We start from the raw sequence: 18,329 nt of genomic DNA, 5'->3' as shown, positions 1-18,329 counted from the left end.
GCTTCTCCGGCGTCGATTGGCAGCTTCGACCCAAGCTACAACCGTCTGCATTCGGTGCTGGAACCAGCGAGTCCCGGTGCTACCACCGGCTGCAGCAATGCTGGAACCAGCTCGACGGCAAGCTGCAACCCGGCTGCGTCGAGTACCGGAACCAGCGTTCTCCGGTGCTACTACCGGCTATGTCGGGTGCTGGAACCAGCTTTATTTTTGCTGGAACTTGCTACTTTTTTTGCTACACGTACTTCTTTTTTGATTTTTTCTTCATGTGATTTTTGCTGGAACCAAACGTGCATCGCACCACCGATGTGTTTTTTGGCTGGAACCAGCTTTATTTTTTGCTGGAACTTGCCACATATTTTGCTACATCGGCTTCTTCATTTGGTGGTTATGAGTGGTGTTTTGCTACAACCAGCAACTACAAAAGATACAACCGGTCAGCTTTTTTGCTACGATGGGGACAGGGTGGCGGCACCGGCGAGCTATTTTTGCTAGAACCACACACTCTTTTTGCTACAACGGGCGCCGCATTTTGCTACAACCATGACGCCGGTGCAAAGAGCGGATTACGTGGGCACTTTTTTGCTGCAACTAGATAGCAAAAAGCTACAACCGTTGTCGCATTTTTCCTACGCCCATGACCACTGGTGCAGGAACAGCCTTCCACGCCGGAATCTTTTTTGCTACAACCGTGTTTCGGAGATGCTGGAACCAGCAACACCAGATGCTAGAAGCAGCTGTCCACCCCCACGGGTGCTACGAGCTTAGTGACGTGCGAGGAGAGATCGCCGGCGACGAGATACGGGGGTGCTGCAAACCACGACAACGCGTGGTTCTGACCATGGCCATTTGGTTTGAAGCAGCGGCGGTGGTTGCTATGGTGAGGGCAAGCCGCGTTTTGATGGTGCTCTCGCGTTTTCTCTGTGGCCGCCGACGGAGCGAGTCCGTGGGGGAAGGGAGTGGGTCCAGTTTTTTTTTTTTGAGGGGGAAGGGGAGGGGAGGAGGCAATTTGTTGCCAGCCGCGGCGAGCTCGCCGGGAGCGCAGGCACAACAGCGACCGGGAGGAAGATTTGGCTGGGGGAGGGATGTGAAGGAAGAAGATGGGTCAAAGGGGAAGACAGATCGGATGGCTACAGTAGGCCACATCGAACGATTGTGAGCGGACCGGCCGAAAGTTTCGGCCGGTGCGTCGGCGCCTATTAGTGGCCTTTTCCTTTTGATTTCTAGATTTTTCCCCTTTTTTTTCCAGTCAGATTTCCTTTTTCTTTTATTGATTTTCTCGTTTTATTTTATTCCCCCACATATATTAAACTTCATGAACATTTAAAAAAACATTAATATTTTTTAAATCCAGGAATGTATTTAAAGTTCATAAACATTTTGAAAATTTCAAACTTCTATCAATTTCGCGAACACTATCTGGAAATCTTGTGTGTTTTTTAAAATTGGAAACATTTTATAAGATTCATGGTCTTTTTAATTAAGAAGATTTTCCAATCCAATATTATTTTAAAATTAGCATCTTTTGTTTTTGCGAAGTGTTTCACATAAGAAAATGACAGTACATTTTATTTTAGCTAGCAGTGGAGCGAGTGAAAAGAAAAGCTAACAAGCGAACCGAGCAGGGAATCGAGTTGAGCAAGTGGGAACTTCGTGCCGACACATGTAAGCGTTATATCAGCAATTCGATGGTTTCACCACGTAAATAGGAGCTTTCAAGGGGTTCACAGAACGAATGTGTAAGGACTACACAACCACAGAACGAACAACTCCACTATATATGCTCTTAGAACAAATACTGTCTCCAACAACAGCACATCGGGATACATGAGTGAATATACACCGAGATCACAATTAATTAAAACCCAAGTCAATGCAGATAAACTAAACCAAAACAACCTACTGCAATAACCTACGGACTAGGGCGGATAGCCGTCAGAGGGGAAACAAGCATGGAAGTCATGGATCCATCATCAAATCCATGGACTGGGGCGCGGGGAACGAAGCGGTGTCCATTGCGTCGTCGGCATGGACAAGGGATGGACAGAAGTGGTCACAGATGAAAATACAACGATGGAGGAGAGGCGACAGTGTGGGCGACAAGAGTAACATGAGGGGGATAATGTCGCTCGTGCCAAAACCGTTCTCGGATGAGGGTGATAATGTCGCTCGTGCCAAAACCGTTCATGAACATTTAAAAAAACATTAATATTATTTTAAAATTAGCATATTTTAAAACCGTTCTCGGATGTTATTTTAATATTATTTTCCAATCCAATATTATTTTAAAATTAGCACAAATATCCCCGCATCCACCAAATATGAGACTAGCACGCTTGATGGCCTCCAAAATTTGTCCGATGGTGTGTGGGATGGCAACTCTACTAGACCACCCTTTTCAGCCAAAATTGCCAAACACAAGGTTATTATGGAGATCGACAACTTATGACAACTCTGCTATAGTTGCTCACAGGCCCTTGGTTTAAAAATAACAATTTCTCACTAGAGTTGCACAGTTTTTTTTTGTGCAGCACAGAAAAATTAATAAAAATCAGATAAAAGTTAGAAAAAACTCAGACAACAATTTCCATATCAAAATCACCTTTTCTCGTGTTAGGAACGGAGGCAGTAAGAGCCAAGCAGTGTAACTCTCTGTTGTCCCATACTACGAGATGTCAAGCAGAGTATGGACAGCCTTGAACAGATATACGTCTTTCTCCCTATCCTGGTTCCGCAAGAGCATGAATACCGCAAGAGCACGAACACGCACGGAAACAGTCTCTCGTATACTACTAGGAGTAGATCCCAACACGGAGCAATCAATCCTCGACGCGGCATTTGATCTAAGTATCTCTCAGGAAAGAGGAAAGTGTACTTTTGAAATTAAGGAAGGTGTCCATTATTTCCAAAGGAACCTACAGTATAATTCTCTCTCTTTCTATATGGACCAGACTAGCTCGTGGGAGAAGCAGAAGATTATCATCGTGTCGACGGCGCCCCTGGAGATGGACGCGCCTCCTCATCCGGCAACGGAGATGGACACGAGTGCACCTCACGTAGGAGGCCCTTCGGAGGCACCCGGGGCGGCGGAAGGGCGGCCGGGCAATTGCTTCACCCGTTGCAAGATCACTCCCTGCAAGATCGTCATGATCCTAGTGGTGTGTTGTATCGTGGCCTCCGCGATCTGGTTTTGTGCCACGTACGAGGACCCGAACTACTCCGTGGTGATCTCCGGCGTCTCCGGCCTTGACCACCGGCCGGCGATGGAGCCGCAGTTCAACCTCACCTTCAGCATCGCTTTCCGGAGCTCCATCGGGCTTGCGTGCGACGACCTCGCCACGACGGTGCAGGTCAGCTACCATGGCTTCCAGCTCGCCAGCGCGGGGGCGCCGCAGGTCTGCCGAGCTGCTTGCGACCACGCCAAGAAGGGCAGGACGACGCGGGTCACCGTGGTGGCGCGGGGGACCCGAGTGTGGCTGCCTGTACTGGATAGCCTCGCGGCGGACCTGCGGCGCGGGGCCGGGGTTTTCGACGTGGTGCTCAGGCTCCCGGATACGAGGCGCGGGCGGGGCCGAGACGATGATGGACTGCTCGTGTCGTGCACGGCGAGGCCGGTCGGTGACGCCGGTGGCGGAGCTTTGTGTGACGTGCGCCGGGTGGAACGGAGCCGCTGACCTGACATACGTGCATGATGGAACACGTACGCAGGGGAATGCATTAAGCTGTGATTTGTGGGGCTAATTAGAACTTTATACACTTTGAAATTTGGGAAAATTTTGTTTTTGCCACTATTTTGCCAATTTTCCTTATGCCATTCTAGATTTTGACATTTTACTTTTGCCACTCTTTGTTTTTGACAATTATCACAATTGCCATTTTGTGGCAAAAGCAAAATAATTTTATTTTATTTTTGCCACTCTTAGCTTTTGATAATTATCACAATTACCATTCTGAATATTTTGCTTTTGCCACCAGATTGGCAATTGTGAATATGTCTACCAATTGTGTACTCCCTCTGATCCGTAATAAATGGCGCCGTTTTGAACTAACCATTGTTCACAACGAAGACAATAGTGTGTAGATGTCACCCATTTGGATCGGAGGATGTACTTTTTTGCACGGAGAGTGTACTTTTTTTCCCAATCTCTAGTTACTAGTAAACTTGCAGGTGCAAACACACGTCTCAAAAGTTGACCACATGAATGTCACTCAATTTGTATTTTCCATACTGAGAAAATAGTACTTAAGTTTTTTAGCAGTCCCTTCTTCTTCTTTTTTCAAGATAAATTCCGAATATACTCATCAATCATGGTAGTATAAAGAATGCTAGAGGTAATAAAAATTACAACCGCCGCCACGACCACGAAGTCGGCACGTCCGCGTGCGTCGCTGGCAGCCAGTAGTGCATGGTATAGATCGTCGCCGCTCGGGTCTCAGGAAGGCCATTGCTCTTCCCCTCCGCCCGAAGCCAATCTTGGCGGGCTGACAATCGTTGGTCTATTAGTTACTCAAGCTGTGGCGGCGGAGACTGGGCAGGCAGAACTGGAGAGCGCCGGGGTGGAACTGGAGATGGCGAAGGAAAGTGCCGTAGTTTCAGTTCTCGCGGCTCATGGCCAGACATGGGGAACATGTGCCTGCGATCATTTAAATTAGGTTTAGAACGAAAGTATGTTCGAAATTATACGTCCAGAGTCGGACGAGCTCCGCTTGTAACTGAAGTATGTCCGAAATGTAATGAATTTCGTCTAGTTTATATAAAATTCATTGTGTTTGCATGAATTTCTTCCAAATCTTAATGTAATCCATCCGGTTTGCAGAAACTCCGCGTCCTATATAACGGAAATCCAACTCGGTGCCCAGGCTCATCTGCTCCCGCTCACAAAAAAATTAAAACAAATGCTAGACAAATTCAAAAAAATCTAATTTTTTATGTGTGGTAGATAATTTGATGCGTGAGATTCGCTCCAAATTTCAACTCAATTGGACATCCGAACAGGTCTCGGCAAAAAAGACAAATTGGATCAGAACAGAGCGTAAACAGTAAAACCTTTTTACAGATCCTAAACAGTAAACTTAGTGGTTGATTAGAAAAAGCAACAGGGGTTGGTTAAAAGGAAAGAATCTGAGTTAGCATTACAGACCCTAAATCAAAAAATCCCTCGATCACTTGATGGTGGGATCAAGGACGTGCCCCGCAAACAGAATCGCGCCTGACACCTCCTCGACGATGAAGAAGGCAAATGGATGGTCAGCCACGAAGTCCACACACGGTGCAAGCGGCAGCGAGTGCGGTGTGCACCCAAGGCGCGTCATGCAAGTGGCGGCCGCCGCCTCGGTGCCTTCCTCGTTCACCTCGATGACGGCCCTGTGGATCACCTGCTCTAGTGCCAGCTTCCTCCTTGCGCCGTCCTCCGCCATGTCGGACAGGTCGGCCTTCCCCAGCTCGAACGCCTCCTTGACCCCCATCTCCTGGAGAACGTCGTTCATCGTCATGTCGAAGGTGACTTTGAATTTAGGCAACCGGAAGTCGCCGACCAGGACAGTGTCCCTCGGCAGGTGCTTGCGCAGAAAGTCGGGGTTGCACGCGATCTTGTCGGTGAGCCGCCAAAGCCCGCGGCGCGCATCCGGGAGGAAGACGCACATCGAGTAGATCGGCGCCGCCGTCGGAGCTAGAGCCGGCTGCTGGGGCAGCAAGGGGCCGTGCCCTTCCTCGTAGCGGAGCTGGAGCACCTTGAAGCCATGGTGGCAAGCGATGTTGTGCCTGCCTTGACCGCACATGAAGGGGGCATCGACGGCGGTGCCGTCGAGGCGGTGGAACTTGTCGTCCTGGGTGAGATACCCGGCGAATGGCTTCGCCCACTTGCCCTTGAAGTAGATGGCGTTGGCGAGCACCAGGTCGGTGAGGTCTGACAGCGCACCCCTGCTAAGGATGGAGGGGATGAGGCCGTCCGTCGACGCCGATACCCATGCGTTGATCTCCTCCCTAGCCTCCTCCGGCTGCACAAGGAGCATAGCATCATATGCAGATCATTAATTGACCGATCGTATGCACATTATCATGGGAGAAGAGAAGGGAAGATGGCGTTGCACTGACCTTTTGGCGGAAGTTGACGGCGCGGGCGACGGCCTTGAAGGACTCGGCGGCATCGCGGTAGGCGGGGCGGATGGGCATGGTCCGGTCATGCCACACGCCGCAGGCGAAGCTGACGCGCGGGCCGCCGGTCTTGGACTGGTCGGTGAGAGCCTGCTCGGCCAGCGCGCGGACGTGGCCGGCGAGGAAGTCCCGGGAGGGCGCGCCGAGGACAGCGAGCAGCTCGTCCAGGGTGCGGTCGCGGGCGCCCGCGGCTACCAGCGAGAGCCCGGCGTAGACGGACAGCGGCGAGAAGACCAGGTTGCTCCTCCTGCCGGCGTCGTGCGCGAGGCGCTTATTCAGGCCGAGGGAGAAAGCCTGCAGGCCATCGCCGGGAGCGGCCTGATCGGCATCGGCCTCGGTGTAGAACCATTGGCCAAGCTTTGGGAAGCGGCGGAGAGCGAACTCCTTCACAGATTCCATCTTGTCTTGCGTCGATGCTTTGTGTTTTGATCAAGGCATGCACGCGCTACTTTTTTATAGAGCCAGTTTGACTTGGGTCATAAGTCATATCATCATTTTGATTTTTTTTCTTTACGAAAATGCGGGTAAGCAACTACCTGTTTCTTGTTTCAATTTTTTTCATGTTTTTTCTTTTTTACTTTTGTTTATACTTCTAAATATTCTAGGTACATATATTACAAAAAACACTCACCTAAAAACACATTTGAAAAATGTTGAATAGGGATTAAAAAATGTTGAACAAGAATTTGAAAAATGTTGAATCAGTATTTGAAAAATATTGAATAAGTATTGGAAATGTTGATGGTATTAAAAATGTTGTATGAGTATATGGAAAATGTTGAACAATAATTTTAAAATAGTGAATAAGTATTAAAAATGTTGAAGAAGTATTTGAAAAATGTTAAATATAGCCTGTCAGGCCGAGGGCGAAGGCCTGCACGCCGTTGCCGGCGGTGGGCTGATGGACGTCGGCCTACATGCAGAACCATCGGCCTAGCTTTGGGAAGCGGCCGAGTGCGAACTCCTTCACAGATTGCATCTTGTGGTTCGTTTGCGTTTTGATCAAGTTTTGATCAAGTCATACGTAAGTCATAACATCATCGAGCCCATTTTAAAACTGATTTTTTTTAATGAAAACACAGCTCAGGAAATAAAAATAATAAATTCAGCTCTTTTTTTTGAACATCAGTACAGACGCAAGCGCTCATACATATACGCATACACTCACCCGTATGAACACACACGCACACCCTACCTTTATGAGCACCTTCGAGAAACTGAGCCGGCATGTCATCTTAAAATTTACGAAGTCACCTAGGCGCCTCGTCGAAATAAAAATAATAAATTCAGCTCTTAGTATTAATGGGCTCAATGTGCAGCCCAATAAAAATAAACAATATTCATAAAATTTATCTTTCTTTTTTGTTCTTCAGCCGCCATGAAATTTTAAATTGAAATTTGCATGTCAACTATATGTTCATACCTCCAAGCTAATTTACTTTCAGATTTTTCATAAGTCTTAGCTTGTCACTTTCACTTTTTTGTGCCATCTAGCTCAACATATTAGTAGTAAAATAGTATGCACCAGATTATCCACTCAAAACTTGTCCGAGTAAATATGCATAACTCGTCACAACAATATTTGTTGTTCCATCAACCAAACACAAGCTGAATTTTGAGTTCATCAATCACAGACAACACCAGGTTGATGCAAACCCAACACCATCTAGTTATAAGCAAACATGAATTAAATCAACTAGGTTGTTGAACAAGAATTTGAAAAATATTGAACAAGTATTTGAAAATTGTTGAATAAGTGTTGAAAATGTTGAACACGTATTCAAAAAATGATGAATAGGTGTTAAAGAAATGTTGAACGATTATATGAAAAATATTGAATAAGTACTTGAAAATATTGAACAATAATTTTAAAATATTGAACAAGTATTTGAAAAATATTGAATGAGTATTGAAAATGTTAAAGAAGTATTTGAAAAATGTTGAATATAGCATGTCAGGCCGAGGGAGAAGGCCTGCAGACCGTCGGCGGCGGCGGGCTGGTCGACGTCGGCCTCCATGCAGAACCATCGGCCTAGCTTTGGGAAGCGGCCGGGGGCGAACTCCTTCACAGATTGCATCTTGTCGTTCGTTTGCGTTTTGATCAAGTCATGCAATATTTTCGAGTATTTTATAGCCCGACAGTACTGGAGCTAGTTTTTGCCTTGGGTCATAAGTCATAACATCATCGAGCCCATTTTGAAACTGTTTTTTTTAATGAAAACACAGCTCAGGAAATAAAAATAATAAATTCAGCTCTTAGTATTAATGGGTCAATGTGCAGCCCAATAAAAATAAACAATATTCATAAAATAATTTATCTTTCTTTTTTGTTCGTCAGCCGCCATGAAAATTTAAATTGAAATTTGCATGGCAATCTATTTGTTCATACCTCCAAGCTAAATTACTTTCAGATTTTTCTTAAGTCTTAGCTTGTCTCTTTCTCTTTTTTGTGCCATCTAGCTCAACATATTAGTAGTAAACTAGTATGCACCCGGTTATCCACTCAAAACTTGTCCGAGTAAATATGCATAACTCGTCACAACAATATTTGTTGTTCCATCTACCAAACACAAGCTGAATTTTGAGTTCATCAATCACACACAACACCAGGTTGATGCAAACCCAACACCATCTAGTTATAAGCAAACATGAATTAAATCAACTAGGTTGTGAGCACAAGTTGGGAAAAGCTAGCATTCTAGAGCTGCACAATCCAAGTACACGAAGATAATGTAGCTTGGTGAAAACACACCATTTATTAGTCACACAAGTAACAACACAGAGCAAATCATTTCTCCTATACACAGGAGGTCCCGTGCATCTATGAGCCGTCGGATCTTGTCGGAGATTCTCGTGCATGCATACTTATCTTCTTTTTATCATGCTTATCTCTTGTACATGCATAGCTTAGCCCTTGATTATATTTTAGGGTCGCATGCATGCTTTTGTCAGAAATTGCATGTTCCACTTCCACCCATCTCACCTATCATTTTTTTCTTTTGAATTCCAAATTTGAATTATTGCATCTTTTTAACCAAAATCATATTCGTGTTTCCTTTGCATATTCATGTTCTGTGTGACGAGTTCGCTAAAACAAGATCACTCTTGAATACCTTTTGAAAAGTTTTAAATTTTGTACCAAGTTTCAACAAAACTTGTTCTATGAAATCGTCAATCAAATACGAGTACGTTTAGAGACCCCATCCTATTTTTACTAGTATCCAGCCCAGCCTCGTACCAAAATTATAACCTTATTCGAACTAAAAAAACTGAGAGTAAGTGGCTTTTTCTTCACACACACACCCCTTCATTTTCTTCCATTTCGCCACTAGTTGAGCCAATGAATCTTTGGTTTCCGAACAGAGAAAAGTGGGAGATTCGAAGTCATAGCTGCACTTATAGAGTTATGGAACATGAAGAATATTGGCAAACTGAAATAAAGTATTTGGTAGGTGTAGCCAACCATCTCCAAAATGTCCAGAAATATGATGATGCATTGCTAGAAACAGTTGGGATATGCCCTCCTTGTTTGTTTGGGGTGACTGACATGCAAATTGTTTTTTCTGGGGGGGGGGGGTCTGGTTGGTTCACCTTTTTTCTTCTCTCTTCTGTCTGAGAAGTGATTGAAGACGTACATGAAGGGAGGATATGAGGGGTCAGGGTGTAGATGCTTTTAGGATGTTGTGTCGAGAATACACCCCCTCGTTTGTAAACAATCTAGAGTTTTTCTTTTTCATTTCCAGTGAAAATTCAGATAGGAACATCTCCCTCCAGATTTTGGTGAGACGCCACTGCAACCAACACATTAATACTGGGCAATGTATCGAGAGTGGCCATGGAGCGGACGAGCTCGCTTGCTCCTGGATTGTGAACCAATGGCACAAGGTCACGTGGTGGCAGTAATAGGGACGGTGGGAATACTGGTTGATATATGGCAGCGGAAAGGTGCAGATACGTGTGTGGGCCACTATGTTCGTCATGACGGGGTTAGCCGATGCCGTGACCGCAACAGCTAACTAGCGATGATGTGCCATTAATACAGGACACGTGCACATTTGATTAAAATACACATGCTAAAATATAAAATATTCACATACATGAAAGAAATTCGTGGGTACAGAAATTTCATGTGTATTTGAAAAATATTTTTTTACGTGTGTTAAAAATATTTACCATGCTAAAAACTTGATCGTATTTTTTTTTATAGAATTCATCATGTATTTTAAAACATGTTTGTCATGCACTAAAAATTATATATAACATAATTCAAACATGTAAATCATGTAATACATAAATATTCATCCTGCGTTAACACTTTTTATAGTTACACCAACTTTTGTTTCAAACCCGTGAAAGTGTTTATCGTTTATACAAAAATGTTCATTGGAATTTTTTTTAAAATAGTGGTCCTCATGTATTTAAAAGATCATTGTGTTTTGCAATATTGTTCATAGTATGTTCGACACGTCTTTGAAAAGAAGTATGTTCAAAACATTTTCAGTATGTATTTAAAAAATGTCATTGTCTATCTTAGGAAATGTCAGCGCATTCAAAAATTATTCACCATATATTTAGAAAAATATCTTTCATGTTTAAAACAATGTTCAACATGTGTTTAAAATATACTCATGTATATTTGAAAAATATTCAACATGCATTTTATGTATTTTTGTGTTCTCATGCATTTTAAAATATACTTTTTGTTGAACATGTATATACCGATTCCGTGAGCAGGAGAGCTCGTCCGCTCTTATGTATTTTTGTGCGATACATATGATAAAAGGCTATGTCCTAGCTAACTGTCTCCATGCATTTGTTTTTCCAACAGTACATGTGATTGGTGTTCGACCAGGAGGTGAGCGAGAAGTACAAAAATAGGCAAGCAAAAATAGCAAGTTTCTCAAACACAAGTTGTTTCTGATGTGCATGTTCAAACCTATTGTCATAGGTTGCACTATACTTTTTTCGATTGTACCATCCTCGGCAGACGCAGCTATGACGAAACTAAACTTCAGTCCCGTTTCTTGGCACTGGCAGAATTAGAATTAGTTTTTTTTAGAAGATTGGCAGAGTTAGAATTAAATGGATCAGCCGTGAGTGCAAGAGGCGGAGTTAAATGTAGTTGGTGGTACAGTGTCCAAACGCCGTCACTGCGCCTTACACGTCCGTCTATATGCAACGTATCAACGTCGGCTCTTCCGTCCAGCATACACATTAAATGAACGGGGTATGCATTAATGGAACGAGAGTATGATTCCGCATCCCGCAAAGAATGGACGCCTCGTGATAAAGTGAGCAGGCGAGGACGAGCACGCCACTGCATTTTCGGCAATGTATCCCCTAAGAAAAAGTATACTGGGCAACACACAAAATGTACCTCCCGATGCCCAACATTTGAACATTTAACAGGACGAAACTGAATGTAACCATTTGACATTAACCAAATTAAAGATAAGTAAGTATAGATAAAATCAAAACCTCCCTCATTTGATGGTGGGGTCAAGGATGTGCCCGGCAAATAGGATCGTGCCCGACACCTCCTCGATGACGAAGAAGGCAAAGGGATGGTCAGCCACGAAGTCCACACAAGGCGGAGGCGGCGCTGGGTTCGGTGAGCAAGTGGCGGGCACCATGCAAGTGGCCGCGGCCGCCTCGGTGCCTTCCTCGTTCACCTCGATCACGGCCCTATGGATCACCTGCTCAAGTGCCAGCTTCCTCCTTGCGCCATCTTCCGCCATGTCAGACAGGTCGGCCTTTCCTAGCTCGAACGCCTTCTTGACCCCCATCTCCCGGAGAACATCGTCCATCGTCATGCCGAAGCTGACCTTGAATTTAGGCATCCGGAAGTCGCCAACCAGGACCTTGTTCCTCGGCAGGTGCTTGCGCAGAAAGTCGGGGTTGCATACGATCTTGTCAGTGAGCCGCCACAGCCCGTCGCCCGCGTCGGGTAGGAAGACGCACATCGAGTAGATCGGCCCTGGCGCCTGCGCCGGAGCCGGCATCTGCGGCGGCAAGGGGTGGCCTTGCTCGTAGCGCATCTGCAGCACCTTGAAGCCGTCATGGCAAGCGATGCTGTGCCTGCCCAAGCCGTGCATGAAGGGCGCATCAATGGCGGTGCCGTCGAGGCGGTGGAACTTGCCGATCTTGGTGAGTTCCTTGTCGATGGCTTCGCCCACTTGCCCTTGAAGTAGATGGCGTTGGCGAGCACCAGATCGGTGAGGTCTGACAGCGCGCCCCGGCTAAGGATGGAGGGGATGAGGCCGTTCGTCGACGCCGACACCCATGCGTTGATCTGCCCCCTTGCCTCCTCCGGCTGCACCATGAACATGCATGCACGTTTTTAATGGCATTGATTGATCATATACAGAATTCCAAATCAGTCATGGGAAAACGGAAGAAGATGTTCCACTGACCTTTTGGCGGAAGTTGACGGCGCGGGCGACGGCCTTGAACGACCCGGCGGCGGCGTCGCTGTAGGCGGGGCGGAGGGGCATGGTACGGTCATGCCACACGCCGCACGCGAAGCTGATACGTGGGCCGCCGGTCCGGGACCGGTCGGCGAGGACCTGCTCGGTGAGCGTGCGGACGTAGCCAGCGAGGAAGTCCCGCGAGGGTGCGCCGAGGACACCGAGCAGCTCGTCGAGGGTGCGGTCGCGAGCACCCGCGGCCACCAGCGAGAGCGCCGCGTAGATGGATAGCGGCGAGAAGACCAGGTTGCCGCTCCTGCCGGCGGCGACGGCGAGCCGCTTGTTCAGGCCGAGGGCGAAGGTCTGGAGGCCGTCGCCAGCGGCGGCCTGGTCGGCCTCGGCCTCCGTGCAGAACCATCGGCCTAGCTTCGGGAAGCGGCGGATGGCGAACTCCTTCATAGATTCCATCTTGTCTCGCGTTGATGCTTGCGCATGGGCAATTGGTTTGCGTTTTGATCAAGTCATGCAGTATTTTATAGATGCTGTTTGCCTGCCTTGTGTAATAAACCATGATAACATTGGGCCCATTTTGAAACTAAAATTAAAAACACAGCTGAAGGAAAAAAAAGAAAAGAAATTCAGCTCGCATAGTGTTAATGGGCTCAATCCACACCCCAATAAAACTAAGCGCTATCCATGAAATAATTTTGAAGGAGTTTTTGTCATTAAAAATCATATCATTTCTACATAGTCAAAGCGACCACAATAAAGTATACGCTCACATTCTTATTAGCGTTTTGAATCTACAATGAATACCGTCCAGCGAATGACCAAGAATATTGGCAACACCTACGGGCGGATAGAGATTAGACGCTATTTGGATGATTGACCACGTAGAATGTGTAAACTTGCACCGAAAAAAGAGGTGTTTGATTGTCTCGTCATGAGTACAAAATCTACACTTTTGCTTCATTATCTGTTGCGACGGGCGAGGTTATCTTTGGTTAGCACCACTCCTTCCGAGATACAACTTGAAGATCTTAACTTTTAGTGGAATCTTCTACCTCCAATTTTTTTTCTTAATATCCATTGGGATCTTTGAATGTGTGAGCGCACGGTACATAGAGCCGACTGTGCAGGACCTAGATGTAATGAGGTTCCACTGGAACATATCTCGTACTTGTGTCAGGTTAATCATATCCAATGGGGACATAAGATGTTGCCATGATACAAGACATGGACCAATCAAATCCCGTCTAAAAGAAATATTCGGTGGAAAGGAACCGAGCACCTGCGCAAGAGTTTCAATCTTATCGCGAACAATCTGGTACAAAGCTGGAAATTTGGTTGGGTATTCCTCGTGATATACTTGTAATCCTTGTAAACATTGCCACGGATTACCCTGGGTGAGGAATAGTTATTCTTCACCCCCTCTATTTTACCATCAATGCACTGTAATTTTATGCTCTGTAAGTTTTGTTTTATTTCCGACGTAAAAAGAGACCGTAAGAAAATATATAATCGCCGTAAAAAATATTTTATGTTACGTAAAATTACAAACGTAAAAACCTAGTGTAAAATATACATAAACTGCAAATTTTCTTGTATTATGACCTATATTTTTATTTTCTCATGTCAAATTTTACACGGTGAATCAATAGAAATGTAACTATTTGAAATCCAAATGTAATTTAATTATGAAGTGATTGTAAGATTACCTCGGGTGAAGAATAACTTATTCTGCACCCTGGGTGATGAATAGTAACACTATATTGGGACACCTACGTGCCCATGCTCCTTGATTTTCCACCACTCGATTGCATTTGGATGTGTGTTGTTGTGATGACTGATTTGAAAATAATTATGATAGAATCACTAATTGGAAACATAATTAAGGCAGTGAGAGTAACATGCATGGTAAAAATTATGTAGTGGTATTAAATAGGAAAGAGAATGCCATGCATGGCAATCATGCATATTTGAGAGATATTAATAGAAATAGGACAGAGACAAATCAAAATTAATGCGACATGATTTGTATAGGTATATGAAGATATTTTTTTTCATGCGTATATTAATAAAAGGTATGTTGTACTCTTCTGTGGGACATAGTTTTATTTTTTTTAAAATTAGGTATACAATACATTGGGTATATGATACCATGAGTATGATATCTAGGACAAATCATGAATATATAAATTCTGAATATAATATTGTGGGTATATCATATTTATTTTGAGTATACAAATGCCGAGTATGATACATAGGACAAATTCTTGTGACATGCAAGGCAAATTTATTTTGAGGCATCTCCATACTCATGATATTTTTGGGTACATACATTGCGTCTCGTTGGTAGGTATTTTATACCTCAGGCATGTGCCAATGATTTCGAGTACATACACCATTTAGGTATATACATACCGTATATACATACGTACACATAATATTTCAAGGTAACATACACATGATGTTTGTGGGTATATTCATTACGTCTTGTTAGTAGGTATTTGAGATATCCGAGGTATATCCCATAACTTTTATTTGGTATAATACCTTGGGTATGTGTATATTCTTATACACATAATACCACCGGTATATGTATATTTTTCATTAAGTATAATACTTATGGTATGTTTATAATTTATAAGATATAATAGCCCTCTTATGTGTATATTTTCAATAGGTATAATGCATTAACATAATATTTAGAAAGGAATTATTGCTAGGAAATCAACATAATTATGTTTTTTCGGAAAGCAATCATTGACCGTTGAGGATATATTGCGTGCAAACGAATTTAATGGAGTGCATGTCATGCACTAATAAAAATGACCTTCCGGCCTAGGTTCCCAGGCACCTAGGTGCCTCAAACAATTTACCTATTCATCATCCAGGGTGTAGAATAAGTTATTCTTCACCTGAGATAATTTTATGATTGTCTCATAAATAAATTACTTGTGGAATACAAATTGTTATATTCATATTGATTCACTATGTAAAATTTGGCATCAGAAAACAAAAATATAGGTCATTAGACCAGAAAAATTGTATTTTATCTATATTGTACATTTTGTTTTTACGTTTGTAATTTTACGTATCATAAAATATTTTTTAGGCGATTATAAATTTTCTTACATTCTATTTTTATGTCTAAAATAAGACAAAATTGGCGGAACGTAAAATTATGGTGTATTATTCTTAATATAGAGGGGTGTGAAGAATAACTATTCTTCGTACCTCCATGCTAAATTGTTTTCAGATTCTTTTAAAGTCACAAAAGAGTTGCGGAGATAGAGATGCTTGGTAGAAAATAAATACCGTCGTGCTAGGACACGAGCTACCTTAACCTATTACTACACTCAAAACTCTTGCAGGTAAATCACATTACTCGATCAACAATATTTGATGTTTTATTAACCAAACAAAAGCTGATTTTTTAGCTCATCAATCACAGATCATGCTATTCACACATAGGTGTGACACCATTTGATTACAAGCAAATATGAATCAAATCAGGACAAATCAGCTAGGTTGTGAACACCACAGGAAGCTATTGAAAGCTAGCACTCATTTATGCGAGAATATCAGATAAGGTAGCTTGCTGAAAGCAAACAATTTATTCATCATCCAAGTTGCAACACGTACACACATTGCTAACATAGGCAGCATGAAGCACTTCATAGATTGTAAGATCAAGCTATAAATGACCTCCTTTGTGCCGGGGTGCACCACACGCAAGAGGGTGCAACAAATTACCCGCAAAATGAAGAACACAAGACACGCGTGATCCGGTCCGACAAGTAAATAAATTGTGTAGCTTGGGGTACCTCTCTACATGATACCATTCTTGTTGGAAATATGCCCTAGAGGCAATAATAAAAGTATTATTATTATATTTCCTTGTTCATGATAATTGTCTTTTATTCATGCTATAATTGTATTATCCGAAAATCGTAATACGCGTGTGAATACATAGACCACAATACGTCCCTAGTAAGCCTCTAGTTGACTAGCTCGTTGGTCAACAGATAGTCATGGTTTCCTGACTATGGACATTAGATGTCATTGACAACGGGATCACGTCATTAGGAGAATGACGTGATGGACAAGACCCAATCCTAAGCATAGCACAAGATCGTGTAGTTCATTTTGCTAGAGCTTTTCCAATGTCAAGTATCTCTTCCATAGACCATGAGATCGTGTAACTCCCGGATACCGTAGGGGTGCTTTGGGTGTACCAAACGTCACAACGTAACTGGGTGACTATAAAGGTGCACTACAGGTATCTCCGAAAGTGTCTGTTGGGTTGACACGGATCGAGACTGGGATTTGTCACTCCGGATAACGGAGAGGTATCACTGGGCCCACTCGGTAGTGCATCATCATAATGAGCTCAAAGTGACCAAGTGTCTGGTCACGGGATCATGCATTACGGTACGAGTAAAGTGACTTGCCGGTAACGAGACTGAACGAGGTATTGGGATACCGACGATCGAGTCTCGGGCAAGTAACATACCGTCTGACAAAGGGAATAGTATACGGGGTTGCTTGAACCCTCGACATCATGGTTCATCCGATGAGATCATCGAGGAGTATGTGGGAACCAACATGGGTATCCAGATCCCGCTGTTGGTTATTGACCGGAGAGCCGTCTCGGTCATGTCTGCATGTCTCCCGAACCCGTAGGGTCTACACACTTAAGGTTCGGTGACGCTAGGGTTGTATGAATATGAGTATGCAGCAAACCGAATGTTGTTCGGAGTCCCGAATGAGATCCCGGACGTCACGAGGAGTTCCGGAATGGTCCGGAGGTAACGAAAACTATATAGGAAGTGCTGTTTCGGCCATCGGGAAAGTTTCGGGGTCACCCGGTATTGTACCGGGACCACCGGAAGGGTCCCGGGGGTCCACCGGGTGGGGCCACCTATCCCGGAGGGCCCCGTGGGCTGAAGTAGGAGGGGAACCAGCCCCTAGTGGGCTGGTGCGCCCCCCCTTGGGCCCCCCTGCGCCTAGGGTTGGAAACCCTAGGGGGGGGGGCACCACTTGCCTTGGGGGGCACTCCACCCCCCTTGGCCGCCGCCCCCCCTTGGGAGATTGATCCCCCAGGGCCGGCGCCCCCCCTGGGGGCCTATATAAAGGAGGGGGGGAGGGAGGGCAGCCGCACCCCAAGTCTTGGCGCCTCTCCCCTGCTACACCTCGTCCTCCTCCCGCAGCAGCTTGGCGAAGCCCTGCCGGAGTTCTGCTGCATCCACCACCACGCCGTCGTGCTGTTGGATCATCATCAACCTCTCCTGCCCCCTTGCTGGATCAAGACGGAGGAGACGTCACGCTGACCGTACGTGTGTTGAACGCGGATGTGCCGTCCGTTCGGTGCTAGGATCTCCGGTGATAGGATCACGACGAGAACGACTACCTCAACCCCGTTCTTTTGAACGCTTCCGCTCGCGATCTACAAAGTGGTATGTAGATGCATCTCCCCTTTCACTCGTTGCTTAGATGAACTCATAGATAGATCTTGGTGAAACCGTAGGAAAAAATTTATTTTCTGCAACGTTCCCCAACAGTGGCATCATGAGCTAGGTCTATGCGTAGTTCTCTATTGCACGAGTAGAACACAATTTTGTTGTGGGCGTAGATCTTGTCAACTTGCTTGCCGTTACTAGTCTTTTCTTGCTTCAGCGGTATTGTGGGATGAAGCGGCCCGGACCGACCTTACACGTACGCTTACGTGAGACAGGTTCCACCGACTGACATGCACTAGTTGCATA

General features: G+C 44.8%; 1 protein-coding gene and 1 pseudogene across 1 annotated transcript; both read right to left on the bottom strand.

Annotated features, from left to right (window-relative positions):
- Window positions 1–5,070: 5,070 nt before the first annotated feature.
- LOC123040118 (serpin-Z2A-like) lies at window positions 5,071–6,560 on the bottom strand. The gene is made up of 2 exons (XM_044463048.1): window positions 6,092–6,560; window positions 5,071–5,994 (listed from the first exon to the last, which is right to left on the bottom strand). The coding sequence occupies exons 1-2, from the start codon at window positions 6,548–6,550 to the stop codon at window positions 5,161–5,163; spliced, it is 1,293 nt and encodes a 430-aa protein (XP_044318983.1). The 5' UTR covers window positions 6,551–6,560; the 3' UTR covers window positions 5,071–5,160.
- A 4,962-nt stretch (window positions 6,561–11,522) lies between these two features.
- Window positions 11,523–13,043, bottom strand: LOC123040117 (putative serpin-Z5; annotated as a pseudogene).
- Window positions 13,044–18,329: the final 5,286 nt, after the last annotated feature.

The sequence above is a fragment of the Triticum aestivum genome, chromosome 2B, assembly GCF_018294505.1.
Source record: "Triticum aestivum cultivar Chinese Spring chromosome 2B, IWGSC CS RefSeq v2.1, whole genome shotgun sequence".
NCBI lineage: Eukaryota > Viridiplantae > Streptophyta > Magnoliopsida > Poales > Poaceae > Triticum > Triticum aestivum.
Note: the sequence above shows the minus strand (reverse complement) of the source record. Positions and strands in the feature narration are given on the sequence as shown.

Coding starts and splice junctions, on each gene's coding strand:
- LOC123040118 (XM_044463048.1), bottom strand. CDS start 6,550: ATGGAATCTGTGAAGGAGTTCGCTCTCCGCCGCTTCCCAAAGCTTGGC. Junction 5,995..6,091: donor CCGTCAACTTCCGCCAAAAG/GTCAGTGCAACG, acceptor CTCCTTGTGCAG/CCGGAGGAGGCTAGGGAGGA.